General features: G+C 45.9%; 1 protein-coding gene across 1 annotated transcript; it reads left to right on the top strand.

The window, feature by feature from the left end:
* The first annotated feature begins 6632 nt into the window (after nucleotides 1–6632).
* LOC115196453 (homeobox protein GBX-2) lies at nucleotides 6633–10456 on the top strand. The gene is made up of 2 exons (XM_029757295.1): nucleotides 6633–7727; nucleotides 9113–10456. Exons 1-2 carry the CDS (start codon nucleotides 7214–7216, stop codon nucleotides 9622–9624), a joined length of 1026 nt encoding a protein of 341 aa, XP_029613155.1. The 5' UTR covers nucleotides 6633–7213; the 3' UTR covers nucleotides 9625–10456.
* The last annotated feature ends 13750 nt before the right edge of the window (nucleotides 10457–24206 follow it).

Below are 24206 nucleotides of genomic sequence, written 5' to 3'. Positions count from 1 at the left end.
CAGTCTCACTGCCTTGTCAGTCTCTCTGCCGTGTCAGTCTCACTGCCGTGTCAGTCTCACTGCCGTGTCAGTCTCACTGCCTTGTCAGTCTCACTGCCGTGTCAGTCTCACTGCCTTGTCAGTCTCACTGCCGTGTCAGTCTCACTGCCGTGTCAGTCTCACTGCCGTGTCAGTCTCACTGCCTTGTCAGTCTCACTGCCTTGTCAGTCTCACTGCCGTGTCAGTCTCACTGCCGTGTCAGTCTCACTGCCGTGTCAGTCTCACTGCCGTGTCAGTCTCACTGCCTTGTCAGTCTCACTGCCGTGTCAGTCTCACTGCCGTGTCAGTCTCACTGCCGTGTCAGTCTCACTGCCGTGTCAGTCTCACTGCCGTGTCAGTCTCACTGAGTTGTCAGTCTCACTGCCGTGTCAGTCTCACTGCCTTGTCAGTCTCACTGCCGTGTCAGTCTCACTGCCGTGTCAGTCTCACTGCCGTGTCAGTCTCACTGTCAACTCTGTCAGTTGTTTGGTTTTACCACACCAGACCAGAAATCCTATGGCAACTCCACACCACGTGAAAGAGCTGTCATCAAGGCAACAAAGGGTGGCTACTTTGAAGAATCTCAAATATAAAATACATTTTGATTTGTTTAACACTTTTTTTGGTTACTACATGATTTCATATGTGTTATTTCATAGTTTTGATGTCTTCACTATTATTCTACAATGTAGAAAATGGTTAAAAAAAAATTAAGACAAACCCTGGAATGAGTAGGTGTGTCCAAACTTTTGACTGGTAGTGTAAATCTACTGTTGTCCGTATCATTGGTAGTTGATTGTGTCTACATGGTCCCAGTGTAGCTACATAGGGCCTACAGTACGTATTGCATCTGATTACTGCTACAGGGCTATTTGGGCTGTTATTCAGATTTGTCACGTTCTTGATTTCTTGATTTCACTTTTTTTTTTCTTACATTCCGACTGGGCACACACTGGTTGAATCAATGTTGTTTCCACGTCATTTTAATGAAATTACGTTGAACCAACGCGGAATAGACATTGAATTGACGTCTGTGCCCAGTGGGTTGTTAGGAGCTAGTAACATAAGCATTTCACTGCATCCACTATAACACCTGCTAAACTGTGTACACGACCAATAAACTTTGATTTGAAGTAATTGAATAGCGGTGGGGTAAAAGATTATGCACTAAGGCCACAAGAGAATGTCAGAATACTTTAAATCTCTCCTCTCTGGGGGCATTGATCGCTACTAGAATGGATGATGTGATGAGCCTCAAGAGAAAGAAGAGGAATGGCTACAGGATCGATAGCTAAGCTGTTGTGTTTCTGGAGATTTGGCTGAAGACAGGCTCCTTCCTGTGTACATCCCAAATAGCACCCTTTTATACTGCACTACTGTTGTCCAGAGCGCTATGAGCCCTAAATAGGGAAAGGGGTGCGATTTGGAACGGATGCCGGTTCTGCTCCAGTCAAAGTCGCCATTGTTGATCAGGCTTCCTTCTGTTTGATTGGTCATCATCGGGGACAGACTTATTAAAGGTAAATCAATTGGGTTCGTTTAAGCTTTAATAATCAAAAATCCTATGGCAACTCTAAATGTTCATTGATGTTGGATTGGGGGGGACGTGCATGGAAACTCAATCTGAGAGGTGAGTTTGGTGCTTTTCCATTGTTTTTCAGTCCTAGTAATGGAGTCTAATCGAAAGTAAGGCAAACAACGAGATATGTGTTTTCACAAAGAAATCTGAACTGAGCAGAATAAATTATAGCTGACATTTAGATCTTTCTGGAAAGGTTGAGTCCGACCGAGACACTCCAACTAAATAATGTTGAATGGTCGAACGCTGGAGGCAACATTTTCAAATCCAATTTTTCTCCTTCTACCTCCCTCCAACTGCAGCCTTCAGTCAAAACATCTTTGTAATTGCTTTACCCACCACACCCCCTCCACTTAAATCCACATATCAGTATAGGCTCACGGCGAATGCTCCGTTTGATAACAGATAAATGCTAGGGTAGGGGCCATTCTTGGCATCGTTGTGATTAATACACTGTTTGATTGTATCCCAGTTCAGAAGTATTATTTGGTTGTAGTCGTTGTGGAAGTGGTAGTAGTCTGATGTTATTGTTCTAAGTCCTAGCAGTAAGCAGCTCCTTAACAAGCCCCAGCTTCATTTAGTCTGCAGTTATACTCCCCTGTCCCCAGTATAATGGATGATGGTGATCACTAGCATGCAGGAAAGGTTTAATTAAATCATATTCCAATCATAATCCATGTTGTTAATTAAACTGGATAATTTATAAGTATAAAAGAGGGATATTTAGTAGCTGTTCTGCAGCGGTGGCACTGCAGTGTATTAGTGAGAGCGCACGCACACACAAACACGGTGTACACACACACGGTCCACACACACGGTCCACACACACACAAACACACACATAGTGACACACACACTTCTATCTCCCTCTCCTCTCCTTCCCTCCCCCTGTCTCCCCCCTTTACAACCCTTTACTATTGATGTCCCCACATGATTGATAATGAGACAGTGACTGCTGTACTATTGTCTAATGGCTGTGCAATTAAATTCCCTTGTAAATGACCCATGCCTCATTTCATCCTAATCTATGGAATTTTGATTGAATTTGTCAGCCCTAATTGAAAAATACTGCTATTTAATGTCTGCATTGCAGTTGTGGATCAGGCAGCCTTTAATGAGATGGTGTCCCTATGACCCTGGAGGGAGAAGGGGGTGGGAGTAGATGAGAGCTGGGGGTGAGGGGTCGGACCTGGACCCGAGGATTGGGGGGATTTGGTGTGGTGGGGAGCCTGAGCTGGGGGGTTGGGGCTGGGTGGACCCTGGGCTGGGGGGTTAGGGCTGGGGGGTTAGGGCTGGGTGGACCCTGGGCTGGGGGGTTGGGGCTGGGTAGATCCTGGGCTGGGGGGTTAGGGCTGGGGGGTTAGGGCTGGGTGGACCCTGGGCTGGGGGGTTGGGGCTGGGTAGATCCTGGGCTGGGGGGTTAGGGCTGGGGGGTTAGGGCTGGGGGGTTGGGGCTGGGTGGACCCTGGGCTGGGGGGTTGGGGCTGGGGGGTTAGGGCTGGGAGCGGCTGGGGGGTTGGGGCTGGGGGGTTGGGGCTAGGAGGAACCTGGGCTGGGGGGTTGCAGCTGGGGGACCCTGCGCTGGGGGGTTGGGGCTGAGGGGAACCTGGGCTGGGGCGTTAGGGCTGGGGGGAACCTGGGCTGGGGCGTTAGGGCTGGGGGGAACCTGGGCTGGGGGGTTGGGGCTGGGGCTGGGGGGAGCCTGGGCTCCCACACATTCCCTTGGATTGGCTCAAGGAGTGGATCTGGATTTAGGCGGGTTAAGCGGTTAGGGGGGAGCACCCACCCCCCCAATATTAACTGACAGCTCACCTAATAGGAAAATATGGCGACGCTATGAGAGGCAGCCTATAACACAGCAGTGACCTGAGTTATTCATATGAGTGACATTTATTGGTCATCATGAACATCAATAGGCACTGTGGCTACTGACTCGTATCAAGACTGTTATTCAAATGCACAAACAATATCTGGATAGGAAGCTAGCAGCAGTGAATTAACTATGGCAGCGACAGGAGACGGGACGACACCATACGAAGGTCTCACATCAAGCAGAGGTTTGTCCATGCATGTTATTAACCTGGTACGTTATACAGTCACTAAACATCACAAATCACTCAGTGCTCTCATTCTACTAGATGGATCAAAGCTTACCAAAATGTATATGCACTTACAACTGTAAGTGGCTTCGGATAAAAGCGTCTGCTAAATGGCATATGTATTATTATACATGTATTATAAAGCTTAGCCAGCCGGAGTTGCTGGGGTTTGTTCAGTAAGGGCAATATTAACCAACGTTCCCATAGAAATACATTACTGTAGAACAGATACAGTATGATTCTCTCTTATGGAGAACAAGGACTCACGTCAGCTCTATACATGGCATTTCTATCAGCAACGTCCTTTCAGCTTCCTAAATATATTCTCCTGATGTTGATTCAACTCATTTCATTCTAGTTGTATCAACACACTAGAGGTTGTGAGTACACTCTTAGAAAACAAAAAGTGCTATCTACAATCTAAAAGGGTTCTTCAGCTGTCCCCATAGGAGAACCATTTGAAGAACCCTTTTTGGTTCCAGGTAGAACACTTTCCACAGAGGGTTCTACCTGGAACCAAAAAGTGTGTCATAGAAGGCTTTCCATCTAGTCATCGCTCCATTTCCTCTCCATCCACCCTCCATCTCTCCATCTACCCTCCATCTGCCCTCCAGCTCTCCATCTAACCATCTACCCTACATCTCTCCAGCTACCCATCTACCCTACATCTCTCCAGCTACCCATCTATCCTCCATCTCACCTCAATCTCTCCATCTAACCATCTCTCCATCTACCCTCCAGCTCTCCTAATCCATCTCTCCATCTACCCTCCATCTCTCATCTACCCTCCATCTCCTCTCCATCTACCCTCCAGCTCTCCTAATCCATCTCTCCATCAGCCCTCCATCTCTCCATCAATCCTCCATCTCCCCATCTAACTTCCATCTCCTCATCACCCCTCCATCTTTCAATCTACCCTCCATCTCCTCTTCATCTAACTTCCATCTCCTCTTCATCTTTCCATCTCCATCTCTCCATCTAACCATCTCTCCATCTACCCTCCGTCTCTCCATCTACCCTCCATCTCCATCTACCCTCCATCTCTCCATCTCCCCTCCATCTTTCTCTCCATCTAGCCATCTACCCTCCATCTCTCCATTACCCTCCATCTAACCATCTCTCCATCAACCCTCCATCTCTCATCTACCCTCCATCTTTCCATCTACCCTCCAAATCTCCATCAACCCTCCATCAACCCTCCATCAATCCATCTACCCTCCATCAATCCATCTCTCCATTTACCCTCAATCACTCCATCTACCCCCGTCTCTCCATCAACCCTCCATCAATCCATCTTCCCTCCATCTTCCTCTCCATCTACCCTCCATCTAACCATCTCTCCATTTACCCTCCATCTCTCCATCTACCCTCCATCACTCCATCTACCCTCCATCACTCCATTTAACCTCCATCTCTATATCTAACCTCCATATCTATATCTAACCTCCATATCTAACCTCCATATCTATATCTAACCTCCATATCTACCCTCCATCTCTATATCTACCCTCCATCACTCCATTTAACCTCCATCAATCCATCTAATCTCCATCGATCCATCTACCCTCCATCGATCCATCTACCCTCCATCGATCCATCTACCCTCCATCGATCCATCTACCCTCCATCGATCCATCTACCCTCCATCGATCCATCTACCCTCCATCGATCCATCTACCCTCCATCGATCCATCTACCCTCCATCGATCCATCTACCCTCCATCGATCCATCTACCCTCCATCGATCCATCTAACCTCCATCGATCCATCTAACCTCCATCGATCCATCTAACCTCCATCGATACATCTAACCTCCATCGATACATCTAACCCTCCATCGATACATCTACCCTCCATCGATCCATCTAACCTCCATCTCTATATCTACCCTCCATTGATCCATCTAACCTCCATCGATCCATCTAACCTCCATCGATCCATCTAACCTCCATCGATCCATCTACCCTCCATCGATCCATCTAACCTCCATATTTCCATCTACCCTCATCACTCCATCTAACCTCCATCGATCCATCTACCCTCCATCGATCCATCTAACCTCCATCGATCCATCTAACCTCCATCGATCCATCTAACCTCCATCGATCCATCTAACCTCCATCGATCCATCTACCCTCCATCGATCCATCTACCCTCCATATTTCCATCTACCCTCATCACTCCATCTAACCTCCATATCTAACCTCCATCTAGATATCTAACCTCCATCTCAACATCTAACCTCCATCTAGATATCTAACCTCCATCTCAACATCTAACCTCCCTCTCTCCATCTCCTCTCCAGCTCTCACTTCACCTGAAGGCCCATTGGTAGCCTGGTCGGAAGTGAATGTGGACCTTCCACTGTTTGATCTAAGCTTCCTTCTGGTACAAGAGGCCATAATATCAGGGAACAGTCTTTTCTCATAATGACCAATACTTTTGGTCATTCTGAAAAGGTGGAACAGGATTTTTTTATCAACACACACAAAGCAACAACACACGCACACACACACATTCAGTTCTAAGGTTGCAAAATTCCGTTAACTTTCAATAGATTCCCTGGTTTTCCAGAAATCCTGGTTGGAAGATTACGAATTTCCTACTTATTTCCTCCAACCCGGATTTCGGGAAAACCAGGGAATTTATAGACAGTTCCCATAATTTTGCAACCCTATTCAGTACAAATAGTTATTTTTATGTTTTATACATTTCATGTAAGGAAGACAGTTGTAGTCAATATGTATGGTTATTGCATGTGTAGCCTAGCTAATTCCCATTTGCATTATGGTCCCTTAGGATGTGTATAGCCTACGCTTTACAAATCCACATAATTGGCATTTATTTCCTAGACCCAGACCGAAGCCAGCCCTCACAGGTCTATGTGACGAATGACAGTTAGGCTAGCCCAACAGTTTAACAGCGACCAATGAAATGCGAGAGTGCGATGAGAGGGTGGTCCATGCGAGTGGAGGAGCCGATCAAACAGAGGGAGCGTAATTTAAACTCCTTGCTTAACATCTGGATGTTGTAGAACGGAGTAGCATCACTCTACTCTCTAGAGTGAGTTAGACAGACGTGCGGAAACCGAGTATCATCGAATATAAGATTGTTGTTGTCAAATGGTCAGAACGTCAGCTACAACTCGAGGATATTGATTGGCACTTGGAATGCGCTTTGGCTCCCGCTATCGGAGCGCAAGGTAAACCAAACCGGGCCACATGAGTTCTGCTAAATTCGGAAACCACCACGACTCCAAGTTGGCTGCTAAATCTGTTGATCTGGACACATCTCCACTCTCCAGCATCGTGTGTCGACCATCTGCAATGTTGATGGAATGGTTTTATTTAATCGCGAGAAACGAACAAATAATCACGGGAATCAAGGTCGGTTGTCTGTCGAATAACAACGTTGTGAAGTTGGTGACTTCCGAACCCAAGAAAGACTGCAGGTGTCATCGCTCCCTTCCATTTCTCCAGTAACATTTCCTTGATTGACATTCCTTCCATCAGATCATATGAGTGCAGCGTTCAGCCCTTCGTTTATGATGATGCAGCGCCCACTGGGAAGCACCACTGCCTTCAGTATCGACTCTCTGATCGGCGGTCCCCCTCAGCCCAGCCCGGGACACTTCGTCTACACCGGTTACCCCATGTTCATGCCGTACCGGTCAGTGGTACTCCCACCGCACCCTCCGCCGCCCCCTGCCCTACCCCAGTCCGCCCTGCAGCAGGGGCTCTCGGCTACCCATCCGCACCACCAGATCCCCAGCCTCCAGAACTCTTTCTGCTCTAGCCTGGCTCAGGGCATGGCGCTCACCTCCACCCTGATGGCAAGCCTGCCTGGAGGGTTCTCGGCTTCACAGCAGCACCAGGAGGCGGCGAGGAAGTTCGGCTCGCAATCTCTCCACGCCGCCTTCAATAAATCTCAGGACATTCGTTTGGATGGGGATGACGGAAAGACTTTTCTAGGAAAGGAGCCCGCGACGCTCCCCTCCTACCACGACTCAGAGCCATTGCAGTCATCCACAGGTACAGTAAACTCTGTTTTGTCTGGACTCTGCTGGACAGGGTTGTTTACTTGACCTGACTTAAGGTTCTATTGAGGAAAGGTTTGACTGAGCCTGTGTTTGGGATTTGTGGCTGTCTTGTACTTGGACGCACTAACTGTAAGTCACTCTGAACAAGAGCATCTGCTAAATGACTAAAATGTAACCTAATGTTCTTGGATAAATTAGATATTATTTGTAAGCACAAGTTGTAAAAGAGAATTTCAAAGCGAATACTCGTGTTTATTAGGCCTATTATAAAAATAAATAAATAAATCAATAAATAATAGTGCACATTTGCGAGGTTCCTTATAAGAAGTAATTCGAACTGTAAACTTTATCTCATTAATGATGCTATTAGGACCATTAGCTAACGGACCCATATTACCAAAAGACCTACGTCATCAATGTACAAAAGAAGGACCCAAGTGGCATTTGAGGATAACCTGTAAGTTCTACTCACTCAGTGTTGGCGTGGCCTATATCCTGTGAATTCCACATCAAATGACAACGATTCAAGTACAGTGATAGAAAGTGGCTGTTGCCCCTGAGTGAAAAATTTCTTCTTTTTTTAAAACAAATTCTTTACATGGACGCTTCCATATTTTGTGGTGAGAAGCTTGACATGATATCCGCATATCAAATACGTTTATATCAGGCTTTTCAATGAATAGTGCCTGGGGGCAAACTAAATGACTAATTTAGCCTGTTTTAATTGAAGGATGGGAAAAGCGCCTGCAGTATTTGAATGTCTATAATACTGTGATCAAAATTCAAAGTCGACCGAGTCATTTATATGAGGGTCTATATTTATTATGAAATACATGTAATATAACACTTTAACTCCGTAAGTGTGTTTAAGACATTGTATAATATAAATCAATTGATTTTGTCTCTAAAATGAATGGAATTATAGTTAGCGCGAGGCCTAATTCATACGTGATATGTGTCATGATACAGCCGATGGGCCTATTTCGATAAATATTTACTTAAATATATATTTACTAAAATAACTTTCACTTCACTTAAATACGTCAAGAGACATAATATGTGTTCTAATTTGCTCCATAATATAATAGGCTATTGTTTTCCTGTAACACAATATGTCAAGTCTACTCGTGGGTATTTACTCATGAAACGAAAGGTTGATACAATACAACGTTAGTGATTAATCAAATGTAGGAGAAAAGTTGCTTATTTTTTTAAAGCTAAATATTTCGTTAAAAGTATGATTGTGGTAATCCATTATATAAAACTCATAAACTGTTGCGTATCAGTCCATTATATAAGTTACACATTGTCATTTACGTTTCTATTTTGAGGTCAATCTAACCTAAAGTAACATGTTCTATTTCCTAACCCACACAGCCAGAACCCATGGCAAAGAAGACCCGAAAGAGGACGAATGCAATAGAAGAGATGAGAGCTTCTCAATGGACAGCGATTTAGACTACAGCTCCGACGACAACATGACGGGTAACTCGATGTGTCAGAAAGATGATGGGGAGGGTAACGTGGATGACGGCGTCCACGGGTCCAACGGCACTGGCAGCACCACGTCTACCGGCAAGAACCGGCGGCGGAGAACGGCGTTCACGAGCGAGCAGCTCTTGGAACTGGAGAAGGAATTCCATTGTAAGAAATACCTGTCTTTGACAGAACGCTCTCAGATTGCGCATGCCTTGAAACTCAGCGAAGTTCAAGTCAAGATCTGGTTCCAGAACCGGAGGGCCAAGTGGAAGCGCGTGAAGGCTGGTAACGTCAACTCCAAAACCGGCGAGCCCTCTAGGAACCCTAAAATCGTGGTGCCTATCCCTGTGCACGTCAGCCGGTTTGCAATAAGAAGTCAGCACCAACAGTTAGAGCAAGCCAGACCATAACATTTATTTATGTTAAACCGATGGACTAAATACAGATTAAGTTAATAACACTGTTTAAAAACAGAAAAACAGCACACACGTTATTTTGGAATCACAAACTAAGTTTATCCTTTGGTGAGTCTTTGTAAGCCAGAGGAGAGCAAATTAATTGATGGTACATTGCTTTTCCTCTGCATTACTGCTGAATCGATCCACTGATGGTAAATTGATTAAATACCAAGAAGACAAAAAAACTCAAAATGGTGACATATTATCACCTTGGTTACGAGTGTAAATACCGAGACGGACCATAACTATAACCGCTATGGGACCAAATTGAGGACATTACAACAAGACAACAATACATCCAATTGTACATTTCTGAGATATTGAAAAAAAATATAACCTACTTTTACGTCTGTTAGATTTTTTTTGACGTTTGTGCTGCTGATTCTGAAGGACCTTGCTTGTATTATTGTTGTTTTTGCAGCAGGCGCAAATCAGATCAGAATGAACAGCTTTGTCCCAAAAGGAGCACTTTTATCATTTCTCATTTTACCACACCCCTCCATACCAATACACATATTGTACACATAGCCTACAGATATGCTCAGACACCTCAACCATCAATCATCTCCACCAAAAAGCAAAGAGTGGCCCTGTAAAACCATCCGACTTTAGTTCTCAGTTTGAGTTTGTTTCCATTGTTTCATTCCATGGTTGCTTGAATTAGTTTTCCTCATTGTGACTTTTTCAACAGTCAAGAAGCACGCTGCTAATTTATTTATTGTGCAAAAAGTAACTAACATTCCATGACTTATTGAGTAATAATAAAGTGTGCATTAAAGATGAACCATTAGCAATTGTCAACAATTTGTCAGTTTGTTTATTGTCATTCCATTTTTGTGCAATTCTATTTGAATTTGAAATCTTTAGCGAAATTACGCATGCGCGGGTTTTCAGGTGCTTTCTTGAGTGCTGGGCTTTGAGTTGATCATGATATTTCAATTCCTTGGTTGATTATTATTTTCACCAATATATCAAATGCTAATTTGGGATTATTCAATTTGTTGTCTGCAAGTGACAAATATTATTTTCACAATCCAATAAGGAAGATAATTACTTATGTATTTTATCTTTGAATTAAGGGTGATTAACGACACGATTTCGTTAAGATTTCATTTACAACACAATTTATACTATTATTATTAAGACTATTACTTGTAATAACCCTGTCATTATACTATTATAATTAATGACTTTCAGATGTATATAATTTTGCCTGCACCAACTGTGAGTTGTGCAGATATTGCTGAGGCAGGACCAAATGTGAGGTTTGCGCTGAGGCAGGACCAACTGTGAGGTTTGCGCTGAGGCAGGACCAACTGTGAGGTTTGCGCTGAGGCAGGACCAACTGTGAGGTTTGCAGGTAATGCAGAGGCAGGACCAAGTGTTTACCTCTCCAACAGTAGAGCCATGCAGTCAGCCAGGGAGGTGACAGTTTTACGGCTCTACTCCTCTGCTCCAGCCGTCCTCTGGAATTAAGGCCAACCTCGTCGCGTATGTTGGAGCAAATCAACCTGATGCTTGCCAATAATAAATATGTAAGAAGATCTCGTGTTATGACAGGGGGTGGGTCGTATCAGCCAGGGTGAATGAAACTCCAAGGTTCCTCCAAGGCTGTGAGGAACACCAATTCCCATCCGAGTGAAACGTCACGAGCCCGGCTGTTTAGGAAGGTCGCGGCCTGGTGTCAGCCTTGACCTTCGGCCTCACCTTGCCCCGGGTCCAGAGCGCCTCATTTATGGTACCGGGACAAAGAGGTGACGTGTATTTGGCAAGCCTCCCAGCGCGCCAATTGCTTTGCCATTAATATTTACATCTATTGACGTTTACAATGTCATATATTTATTTTGATAAGATTGGCGACTAAAATACAACGTAGGCCTACTTGCAGAACTTTCCCCTTGTGATCTCTAAGGACATGTTGTTGGGATCTGTCGGTGATGTTCCGCACATGAATAGTCTGCGTTAAACTCCATCTGTCAGACCTACCACTGTGGGTCTATAGTCCACCCTAAACATATTAAACCGTTTCAAATGTCACTAGGCTAAATTATAAAATAATCCATTCTGATCATGTATTTATCGGTGCTAAACGAATTTAAAACAATATTGGTTATTATAATTCGCCTTTCTTGCAATAGGTTGGATACTAAATAGGCTAGGCTACACATTTTAAGACAACGATATATTTAAAACAAAAAAAAACATTGTTTTACAATGTTCTAAAAAGCAATTTGTAAAAAAAAGTTGTTTTTAAGAAACACATTTGGAGTTAAATAATATTGTCTACTAGAACTACTGTATATACATGATACAAGTAAACTCCTCTATTCCAATGAGTATTGATTAATCCCACAAGTGTCCTCAAATAAGACAACCATCATTGTTCCTGAGCTAAAGCATCCTCCAAGATGTTGTAGCAGTAGTTTAACGATCGTTCTGTCGTGCAGCCCCTCTCCGTCTCTCTGGCAGCGTTTAGCCCCTCTCCGTCTCTCTGGCAGCGTTTAGCCCCTCTCCGTCTCTCTGGCAGAGTGCAGCCCCTCTCCGTCTCTCTGGCAGCGTGTAGCCCCTCTCCGTCTCTCTGGCAGCGTGTAGCCCCTCTCCGTCTCTCTGGCAGCGTGTAGTCCCTCTCCGTCTCTCTGGCAGCGTTTAGCCCCTCTCCGTCTCTCTGGCAGCGTGTAGCCCCTCTCCGTCTCTCTGGCAGCGTGTAGTCCCTCTCCGTCTCTCTGGCAGCGTGTAGCCCCTCTCCGTCTCTCTGGCAGCGTGTAGTCCCTCTCCGTCTCTCTGGCAGCGTGCAGCCCCTCTCCGTCTCTCTGGCAGCATGTAGCCCCTCTCCGTCTCTCCGGCAGCGTGCAGCCCCTTTCCGTCTCTCCGGCAGCGTGTAGCCCCTCTCCGTCTCTCCGGCAGCGTGTAGCCCCTCTCCGTCACTCCGGCAGCGTGTAGCCCCTCTCCGTCTCTCCGGCAGCGTGTAGCCCCTCTCCGTCTCTCCGGCAGCGTGTAGCCCCTCTCCGTCTCTCTGGCAGCGTTTAGCCAGCGCGCTATCCCCCCGCAACAACAACGTTATTATCTTCACTCGCTTCATTTAACCCAGGCACGCGCCGCGCGTCACGCACCTGAACAACATTTTCACGTCAGTCATCGTTTGTAATTCGCACGCCATGATAACGCACAAATAACGCTGTTATATCTTCAAAATAAACCAGAGGAAATAGGCTATGGATCCTGACACACACAGAGGCAAATTCATTTACATTGAATGAATCTTGTATTATGAGGCCTACAGCCTATCCAAATCATAACGTTAACAGTCGCCTCTATTCAACCCACGTAAAATGTATTTTCCCTACTGATTCATCGTTGGAAATTCTCCAAGCACATTTTTTGATTATTAAACTGAAATCGCAACTCGTCATCGTAGCAGAAAGAGTGAATTACTGTAAAGCTCAGATTTACGGCGGCAGCTCGCGCTCTGGCTGAGCATCACTGACAGGCCTGGCTACAAGATGAGCTCTCATGACCCGCTCTAGAGGAGTGTGTGTGTGTGTGTCTGTTGTCTTCTATTCCACACAAACTCGTGCACACCCCGACAGAGATCCACTCAGGCATTTGATTACTGGATACTTACAACAAAATATGTCCATTACACAATTAATCAAACACAGATTTGCTAGATTAGATTGTATTGAAAGAACACACACTGAGCAAATTGTGTAGCCTACTGGAGGAGGATGTTTGACAGAGAAAGCGATATGAGTATCGAGGTGAGAGGGGGAGATCTGACAATTGCCCCGCTAACTGTAATGAATTTTTTTCCAAATTGTAATCAAGCCGGGCCGTCGCGGTTGGCTGATAAATGAGGCCCAAGGGGATTGGTCGGGACCTCCGCTTTTCACTCTAGCATGTCCCCCCTGCACTAAATTAACAGCAACTTGTCGAAGCTTCAAATGAACCCCCAATGATTAATTCTGATGGAAAGCGAGCCGTGAGACTCGCGTGGCCTAATAGGCCCTGACTTGAGAATGCTGCTACTGGAAATGAATACTCTATAAACCCCACATACACCAAGCTACACACATCTCTCTCTCTCAGTATCTCTCTGTCTCTTAGTATCTCTCTCTCTCCCAATTCCATTTCAATTTAAGGCTTTTATTGGTATGGAAAACGTATGTTTACATTGCCAAAGCAAGTGAAATAGACAAACAAAAGTGAAATAAACAAAAAATGAACAGTAAACATTACACTCTCTCTCAGTATCGCTCTCTCATACTGTAGGTGCAGGCCAACATATAGCAAATACACTACTGATATCAATAGAAAGATACAGGAACAAATACAGTACTAATATCAATAGAAAGATACAGGAACAAATACAGTACTAATATCAACAGAAAGATACAGGAACAAATACAGTACTAATATCAACAGAAAGATACAGGAACAAATACAGTACTAATATCAATAGAAAGATACAGGAACAAATACAGTACTAATATCAATAGAAAGATACAGGAACAAATACAGTACTAATATCAACAGAAAGATACAGGAACAAATACAGTACTAATATCAACAGAAAGATACAGGAACAAATACAGTACTAATATCAACAGAAAGATACAGGAACAAATACAGTACTAATATCAATAGAAAGATACAGGAACACATACAGTACTAATATCAATAGAAAGATACAGGAACACATACAGTACTAATATCAATAGAAAGATACAGGAACAAATACAGTACTAATATCAACAGAAAGATACAGGAACAAATACAGTACTAATATCAATAGAAAGATACAGGAACAAATACAGTACTAATATCAACAGAAAGATACAGGAACAAATACAGTACTAATATCAACAGAAAGATACAGGAACAAATACAGTACTAATATCAATAGAAAGATACAGGAACAAATACAGTACTAATATCAATGGAAAGATACAGGAACAAATACAGTACTAATATCAATAGAAAGATACAGGAACAAATACAGTACTAATATGAACAGAAAGATACAGGAACAAATACAGTACTAATATCAATAGAAAGAAACAGGAACAAATACAATACTAATATGAATAGAAAGATACAGGAACAAATACAGTACTAATATGAATAGAAAGATACAGGAACAAATACAGTACTAATATCAACAGAAAGATACAGGAACAAATACAGTACTAATATCAACAGAAAGATACAGGAACAAATACAGTACTAATATCAATAGAAAGAAACAGGAACAAATACAGTACTAATATGAACAGAAAGATACAGGAACAAATACAGTACTAATATCAATAGAAAGAAACAGGAACAAATACAATACTAATATGAATAGAAAGATACAGGAACAAATACAGTACTAATATGAATAGAAAGATACAGGAGGTCCCATTATTTAATTGTACAATGATTACCAATAATTGCTGCAACATGTTTTAATGTACCTCAGTGCAAATAGTCTCACTGAAGAGATTTGACTTTGCTAAGGACAAATACATTTTCTTCCATAAATTGTTACCATCTCAATCAAATCCACAATAAAGTAAATGTTCAGAATAACTTAAATTCTTCATTTGCAAGAGTCAGAAAACATTGACTCTAATTCTAGATGTACAATATCATTCACATCCACTGTAGACATTTATTAACGTATTCCTAAATATATTAAATACATCTTCAACATTCCACAGGAATCTTTAGAGTGATCATATAATTTGGAAATAAATTAAAAAATTGTTTTTACTGCATGACAGTTTATTATTATGGAGAAATAATCAACTATTTGCTTGGAGAACGTGTTCCTTCAAAAGAGGGAGTTCATTAAAATACTAAAACTAAGTTTTGTGGGAAAATTAAATCCACACAATTAATTTCAGTTGCTAATGAAAATGTTATAATTAATTAGCATTCTAGATTCAGCATTTTACATTAAGCTGGTTATTTCAGGGTCAGGTATGAAATATAGTTATTATATTGTCCTAATTTGTCCACCACTTTTAGCATAAAATACCTTGAAAATAACTCTTGGGAAAAGCATGTTTTATAAAGTACAAGTAGAAAATAATATACCATCATTACCATTTCACTGAGAAATAAACATGTGTATGGGCTACTATTGGCCATGTCGTTTTCAAGTAATTCTTTTCATTTAGTTATTTCTTAGTTACTTTCAGTGTTAGATATCTATGAAAATTGTGTGTTGAGGATGAAAATGTATTTCTTGATCCATTTCAGATTTTGCTTGAATTGGGGTTGAGACAATTCCAAATCAATTCAGTCAATTCCAAATCAATTCAGTCAATTCCAAATCAATTCTAAATCAATTCAGTCTATTCAGCAGATTAATTGCAATTCAATAACTGAAGAAATATGATTTTTTTATCATTGTGCATTTTTCCACTTCCTGAATTGAATTTCAATTTAATTCATGAATTTCTAAGTTTATTAAAGAAACGGACAACCTTAACCCAGAGTAAAGTATTAGTCATTTATACGGTCTCTATATCCATAGTATTCCCTATGGTCTGTACGGTTCACCATGGAGACAAATGTCATAACCAAACAGGGACACAGCCAGATACATAGCTACAGGTCTGTTAGAGGATTTCCTTGGCCGGGTCCCCTGTAGCCATCTGTCCTCTGGATCGCCCTGCATCAGCCTCACATCACCACGGTACCTAGCTAACGTTCACGCCTCATTTGGCCACTCCTCTTGCATTCCTAATAGTTTAGTCTCTCGGAGCAGAGCGGTCTGTGCTACCCAGTCCTCTGCTCTCTGACACTGTCCGACTCATCTGGTACACCGTGTGTGTCCTCTCGTTGAGGCCATAACAATAAACACTGAGTTCATACTGATTCCCAACAACACAATGCCTGTGTCGGGACAGAAGGCATCGCTTTACATTGACTTGTCCTTTGAAATGTACTTTCTGAGCCTTTACTTAGTAAACTGATACATGGGCATTTGAAAGTATTTAAATATGAGGATACTGATATCCAATAGAACCCCAGTCATCTGGAAAGCCCCGCCTCCATCTCTCTCCCCCCCCATCTCTCCCCCCCCCTCTCTCTCTCTCCTCCACAGCATTACCGGTTACTGAGAAACCACTCTACCCCTTTCCCTTTCCTCCCTCCTCTCTCAATTCAATATAAGGGCTTTATTAGCATGGGAAACATATGTTAACATTGCCAAAGCAAGTGAAGTAGATAATAAACAAAAGTGAAATAAACAATACAAGTTCAGTAAACATTACACTCACAGAAGTTCCAAAAGAATAAAGACATTTCAAACGTCATTATGTATATGCACACATTCTCTGTCCCCCACAGCATTACTGTTTACAGAGTAACCACTCTACCCCCCATCCCTCCCCTTCCTCTCTGTCCCCCACAGCATTACTGTTTACAGAGTAACCACTCTACCCCCCATCCCTCCCCTTCCTCTCTGTCCCCCACAGCATTACTGTTTACAGAGTAACCACTCTACCCCCCATCCCTCCCCTTCCTCTGTCCCCCACAGCATTACTGTTTACAGAGTAACCACTCTACCCCCATCCCTCCCCTTCCTCTCTGTCCCCCACAGCATTACTGTTTACAGAGTAACCACTCTACCCCCATCCCTCCCCTTCCTCTGTCCCCCACAGCATTACTGTTTACAGAGTAACCACTCTACCCCCCCATCCCTCCCCTTCCTCTCTGTCCCCCACAGCATTACTGTTTACAGAGTAACATCTCTACCCCCCATCCCTCCCCTTCCTCTCTGTCCCCCACAGCATTACTGTTTACAGAGTAACCACTCTACCCCCCATCCCTCCCCTTCCTCTGTCCCCCACAGCATTACTGTTTACAGAGTAACCACTCTACCCCCATCCCTCCCCTTCCTCTCTGTCCCCCACAGCATTACTGTTTACAGAGTAACCACTCTACCCCCATCCCTCCCCTTCCTCTGTCCCCCACAGCATTACTGTTTACAGAGTAACCACTCTACCCCCCCATCCCTCCCCTTCCTCTCTGTCCCCCACAGCATTACTGTTTACAGAGTAACCACTCTACCCCCCCATCCCTCCCCTTCCTCTGTCCCCCACAGCATTACTGTTTACAGAGTAACCACTCTACCCCTCATCCCTCCCCTTCCTCTCTGTCCCCCACAGCATTACTGTTTACAGAGTAACCACTCTACCCCCATCCCTCCCCTTCCTCTCTGTCCCCCACAGCATTACTGTTTACAGAGTAACCACTCTACCCCCCATCCCTCCCCTTCCTCTCTGTCCCCCACAGCATTACTGTTTACAGAGTAACCACTCTACCCCCCATCCCTCCCCTTCCTCTCTGTCCCCCACAGCATTACTGTTTACAGAGTAACCACTCTACCCCCATCCCTCCCCTTCCTCTCTGTCCCCCACAGCATTACTGTTTACAGAGTAACCACTCTACCCCCCATCCCTCCCCTTCCTCTGTCCCCCACAGCATTACTGTTTACAGAGTAACCACTCTACCCCCCATCCCTCCCCTTCCCCTGTCCCCCACAGCATTACTGTTTACAGAGTAACCACTCTACCCCCCATCCCTCCCCTTCCTCTCTGTCCCCCACAGCATTACTGTTTACAGAGTAACATCTCTACCCCCCATCCCTCCCCTTCCTCTGTCCCCCACAGCATTACTGTTTACAGAGTAACCACTCTACCCCCCATCCCTCCCCTTCCCCTGTCCCCCACAGCATTACTGTTTACAGAGTAACCACTCTACCCCCCATCCCTCCCCTTCCCCTGTCCCCCACAGCATTACTGTTTACAGAGTAACCACTCTACCCCCCATCCCTCCCCTTCCTCTCTGTCCCCCACAGCATTACTGTTTACAGAGTAACCACTCTACCCCCCATCCCTCCCCTTCCTCTCTGTCCCCCACAGCATTACTGTTTACAGAGTAACCACTCTACCCCCCATCCCTCCCCTTCCTCTGTCCCCCACAGCATTACTGTTTACAGAGTAACCACTCTACCCCCATCCCTCCCCTTCCTCTCTGTCCCCCACAGCATTACTGTTTACAGAGTAACCACTCTACCCCCATCCCTCCCCTTCCTCTGTCCCCCACAGCATTACTGTTTACAGAGTAACCACTCTACCCCCCATCCCTCCCCTTCCTCTCTGTCCCCCACAGCATTACTGTTTACAGAGTAACCACTCTACCCCCCCATCCCTCCCCTTCCTCTCTGTCCCCCACAGCATTACTGTTTACAGAGTAACCACTCTACCCCCATCCCTCCCCTTCCTCTCTGTCCCCCACAGCATTACTGTTTACAGAGTAACCTCTCTACCCCCCATCCCTCCCCTTCCTCTGTCCCCCACAGCATTACTGTTTACAGAGTAACCACTCTACCCCCCATCCCTCCCCTTCCTCTCTGTCCCCCACAGCATTACTGTTTACAGAGTAACCACTCTACCCCCATCCCTCCCCTTCCTCTCTGTCCCCCACAGCATTACTGTTTACAGAGTAACCACTCTACCCCCCATCCCTCCCCTTCCTCTCTGTCCCCCACAGCATTACTGTTTACAGAGTAACCACTCTACCCCCATCCCTCCCCTTCCTCTGTCCCCCACAGCATTACTGTTTACAGAGTAACCACTCTACCCCCATCCCTCCCCTTCCTCTCTGTCCCCCACAGCATTACTGTTTACAGAGTAACCACTCTACCCCCCATCCCCCCCCTTCCTCAGTCCCCCACAGCATTACTGTTTACAGAGTAACCACTCTACCCCCATCCCTCCCCTTCCTCTCTGTCCCCCACAGCATTACTGTTTACAGAGTAACCACTCTACCCCCCATCCCTCCCCTTCCTCTGTCCCCCACAGCATTACTGTTTACAGAGTAACCACTCTACCCCCCATCCCTCCCCTTCCTCTGTCCCCCACAGCATTACTGTTTACAGAGTAACAACTCAACCCCCTATCGCTCCCCTTCCTCTCTGTCCCCCACAGCATTACTGTTTACAGAGTAACCACTCTACCCCCCATCCCTCCCCTTCCTCTCTGTCCCCCACAGCATTACTGTTTACAGAGTAACCACTCTACCCCCCATCCCTCCCCTTCCTCTGTCCCCCACAGCATTACTGTTTACAGAGTAACCACTCTACCCCCCTCCCTCCCCTTCCTCTCTGTCCCCCACAGCATTACTGTTTACAGAGTAACCACTCTACCCCCCATCCCTCCCCTTCCTCTGTCCCCCACAGCATTACTGTTTACAGAGTAACCACTCTACCCCCCATCCCTCCCCTTCCCCTGTCCCCCACAGCATTACTGTTTACAGAGTAACCACTCTACCCCCCATCCCTCCCCTTCCTCTCTGTCCCCCACAGCATTACTGTTTACAGAGTAACCACTCTACCCCCCATCCCTCCCCTTCCTCTCTGTCCCCCACAGCATTACTGTTTACAGAGTAACCACTCTACCCCCCATCCCTCCCCTTCCTCTGTCCCCCACAGCATTACTGTTTACAGAGTAACCACTCTACCCCCATCCCTCCCCTTCCTCTCTGTCCCCCACAGCATTACTGTTTACAGAGTAACCACTCTACCCCCCATCCCTCCCCTTCCTCTCTGTCCCCCACAGCATTACTGTTTACAGAGTAACCACTCTACCCCCCATCCCTCCACTTCCTCTCTGTCCCCCACAGCATTACTGTTTACAGAGTAACCACTCTACCCCCCATCCCTCCCCTTCCTCTCTGTCCCCCACAGCATTACTGTTTACAGAGTAACCACTCTACCCCCATCCCTCCCCTTCCTCTCTGTCCCCCACAGCATTACTGTTTACAGAGTAACCACTCTACCCCCCATCCCTCCCCTTCCTCTGTCCCCCACAGCATTACTGTTTACAGAGTAACCACTCTACCTCCCATCCCTCCCCTTCCCCCACAGCATTACTGTTTACAGAGTAACCACTCTACCCCCCATCCCTCCCCTTCCTCTCTGTCCCCCACAGCATTACTGTTTACAGAGTAACCACTCTACCCCCATCCCTCCCCTTCCTCTCTGTCCCCCACAGCATTACTGTTTACAGAGTAACCACTCTACCCCCCATCCCTCCCCTTCCTCTCTGTCCCCCACAGCATTACTGTTTACAGAGTAACCACTCTACCCCCATCCCTCCCCTTCCTCTCTGTCCCCCACAGCATTACTGTTTACAGAGTAACCACTCTACCCCCCATCCCCCCCCTTCCTCTGTCCCCCACAGCATTACTGTTTACAGAGTAACCACTCTACCCCCCATCCCTCCCCTTCCTCTCTGTCCCCCACAGCATTACTGTTTACAGAGTAACCACTCTACCCCCCATCCCTCCCCTTCCTCTGTCCCCCACAGCATTACTGTTTACAGAGTAACCACTCTACCCCCCATCCCTCCCCTTCCTCTGTCCCCCACAGCATTACTGTTTACAGAGTAACCACTCTACCCCCATCCCTCCCCTTCCTCTGTCCCCCACAGCATTACTGTTTACAGAGTAACCACTCTACCCCCCATCCCTCCCCTTCCTCTGTCCCCCACAGCATTACTGTTTACAGAGTAACCACTCTACCCCCCATCCCTCCCCTTCCTCTCTGTCCCCCACAGCATTACTGTTTACAGAGTAACCACTCTACCCCCCATCCCTCCCCTTCCTCTCTGTCCCCCACAGCATTACTGTTTACAGAGTAACCACTCTACCCCCCATCCCTCCCCTTCCTCTCTGTCCCCCACAGCATTACTGTTTACAGAGTAACCACTCTACCCCCATCCCTCCCCTTCCTCTCTGTCCCCCACAGCATTACTGTTTACAGAGTAACCACTCTACCCCCCATCCCTCCCCTTCCTCTCTGTCCCCCACAGCATTACTGTTTACAGAGTACCACTCTACCCCCCCATCCCTCCCCTTCCTCTCTGTCCCCCACAGCATTACTGTTTACAGAGTAACCACTCTACCCCCCCATCCCTCCCCTTCCTCTCTGTCCCCCACAGCATTACTGTTTACAGAGTAACCACTCTACCCCCCCATCCCTCCCCTTCCTCTCTGTCCCCCACAGCATTACTGTTTACAGAGTAACCACTCTACCCCCATCCCTCCCCTTCCTCTCTGTCCCCCACAGCATTACTGTTTACAGAGTAACCACTCTACCCCCATCCCTCCCCTTCCTCTCTGTCCCCCACAGCATTACTGTTTACAGAGTAACCACTCTACCCCCCATCCCTCCCCTTCCTCTCTGTCCCCCACAGCATTACTGTTTACAGAGTAACCACTCTACCCCCCATCCCTCCCCTTCCTCTCTGTCCCCCACAGCATTACTGTTTACAGAGTAACCACTCTACCCCCCATCCCTCCCCTTCCTCCTCTGGCTGCTCTTTTCCTCACTTCCCCGTCTAATCTCTTTAATTACATCTGCTGTCGCGGCCACGGTCCCATTGTCCTCCCCTGTACCTGGTGCTTTGTGAGGGCAGACCCCTGTCCGTCTCCCCCCACCTCCCCTGTGCCTGGTGCTTTGTGAGGGCAGACCCCCGTCCGTCTCCCCCCACCTCCCCTGTGCCTGGTGCTTTGTGAGGGCAGACCCCTGTCCGTCTCCCCCCACCTCCCCTGTGCCTGGTGCTTTGTGAGGGCAGACCCCTGTCCGTCTCCCCCCACCTCCCCTGTGCCTGGTGCTTTGTGAGGGCAGACCCCTGTCCGTCTCCCCCCACCTCCCCTGTACCTGGTGCTTTGTGAGGGCAGACCCCCGTCCGTCTCCCCCCACCTCCCCTGTGCCTGGTGCTTTGTGAGGGCAGACCCCTGTCCGTCTCCCCCCTCCTTGGTTGCTTTGTGCCCCCCTCGGGCCTCTTCCTGAATCCCAGAGGGCTGGAGAGGGATTAAAGGAGTATTATCCCCTTACAGCCAGGACATATAGGACCTCTCTCTAACGCCTTCATCTGCACCACACACACACACACACACACACACACACACACACACCTTAATTCCAGGCCCACCCCAACATATCCATCTTCCCAGTTTCCACCCGTTCTCCATGTTTTGATTTAACAGACATTAACAGTTATATTAAGAAGCATATTTTGTCTTTATTGAAAAGAGACATTACAGTAGAAGACTGTATTAGGTATCATGTTTCAACACGGTACTGTACAGATGACACACTCAGTAGAACAATAATAACAACAATAATAATTAGGAGACCAATGACAATTGGAAAAATAACGCTGCTTGATGCTGATAGGTCACGATAGAGGTGCATGGATTAGACTGATAACTGAACGATAACGGAACGAAACCCAAGCAGTTAGGAGAAGAGAGGTCTTGTTCCATATCTAGATGGTATTATAACCACATTAAATCATCTGACTGGCAGTCGTCTCGGGTTGGGTAGCTACATACAGGATGAATGACCAACGACTGAGGTCACCAAATACACACTGGAACCAAATAAACAAAAACAAATGACCATAGTTTGTTTATTAGTGTTTGTTGATTACATGTATGTACATGTGATGTGTGTTGACTGGCATGTATAGAAGGGACAGCTGTGGACGGTTTAATGGTACTAAAGTTACACCAGACTGATTGACATGGTGAGTGTGTCCCCTGTCCACCATAGTGCTCTTGTCCCTGGCAGGGGTCACACTGATACATGTCTCCACGTCTCACGTCTAAAGAGGAGCTTCTAGATAGCCTGGAAACCAAACTGATATGCTCCGTTTCACCACTGAAACAAATGATATCTTCTGGATTCCAGGCTAGCTTTTTGATGCTTCCTGAACCCAACTATGAGGGAGGACAGCTCACACTATTGGCTAATAATGAATTCCACTGGCTACTTCAGAGGGGGAAGGGAGAGCAGCTTGACCACCAATGAGGATTGTGTCCAATAGGATGTTTAACCTCTTCATATCTCCCACTAGTGTGAGAGCCAGGGGGCTGAGAGAGGAACTGTTTCAGGCCAGCAGACAATACGAGGGAAGAGACCAGGGATCTACACAAACATCCAGCCATGCAAAAGTGTTCTACAGGAAAGACTTTGTGAGGAGAGGACTGAAGAGAGACCATTAAACTGAATACGTAGTGCATCGTTTTGTCATAAATAAAAGGACTTTGTCTTCTCCTCAGTCAAAACCTGACTTACAAGTGTTATTAAGGGGGAGAACCCCTCTAGCGACGAGGGAGAGGTTTAACGCTGCTATTTCTGCTACTGCAACAATAAGGTTGAATAAAGGTTTGGGCAGGTGCACTTTAGTGTTCATGGTTGCCTGTGGACAACGCCGGATGTCTCAGCACTTCTCATGTTCATCACACTCAACATGTTTAGCTCTTTTCACATTTCTATCGGACACAGAGAAGCGTGTGTGTGATGTATGGGCTTGTCTACAGCGTATGCAGGTATTGCAAGGTGCGTATTGGACAGAAACACCACCGTTAGCATGGATATCAATACCTGTCCTCCATATTGCTTTAATACCTGTACAGGTGAGGCAGGAGTCACTACTTATAATAGACGTTATATACACACACACACA

This window comes from Salmo trutta, chromosome 6 (genome assembly GCF_901001165.1).
Source record: "Salmo trutta chromosome 6, fSalTru1.1, whole genome shotgun sequence".
NCBI lineage: Eukaryota > Metazoa > Chordata > Actinopteri > Salmoniformes > Salmonidae > Salmo > Salmo trutta.
The sequence above is the reverse complement of the archived record's forward strand: the minus strand, read 5'-3'. Positions and strand labels throughout refer to the sequence as shown.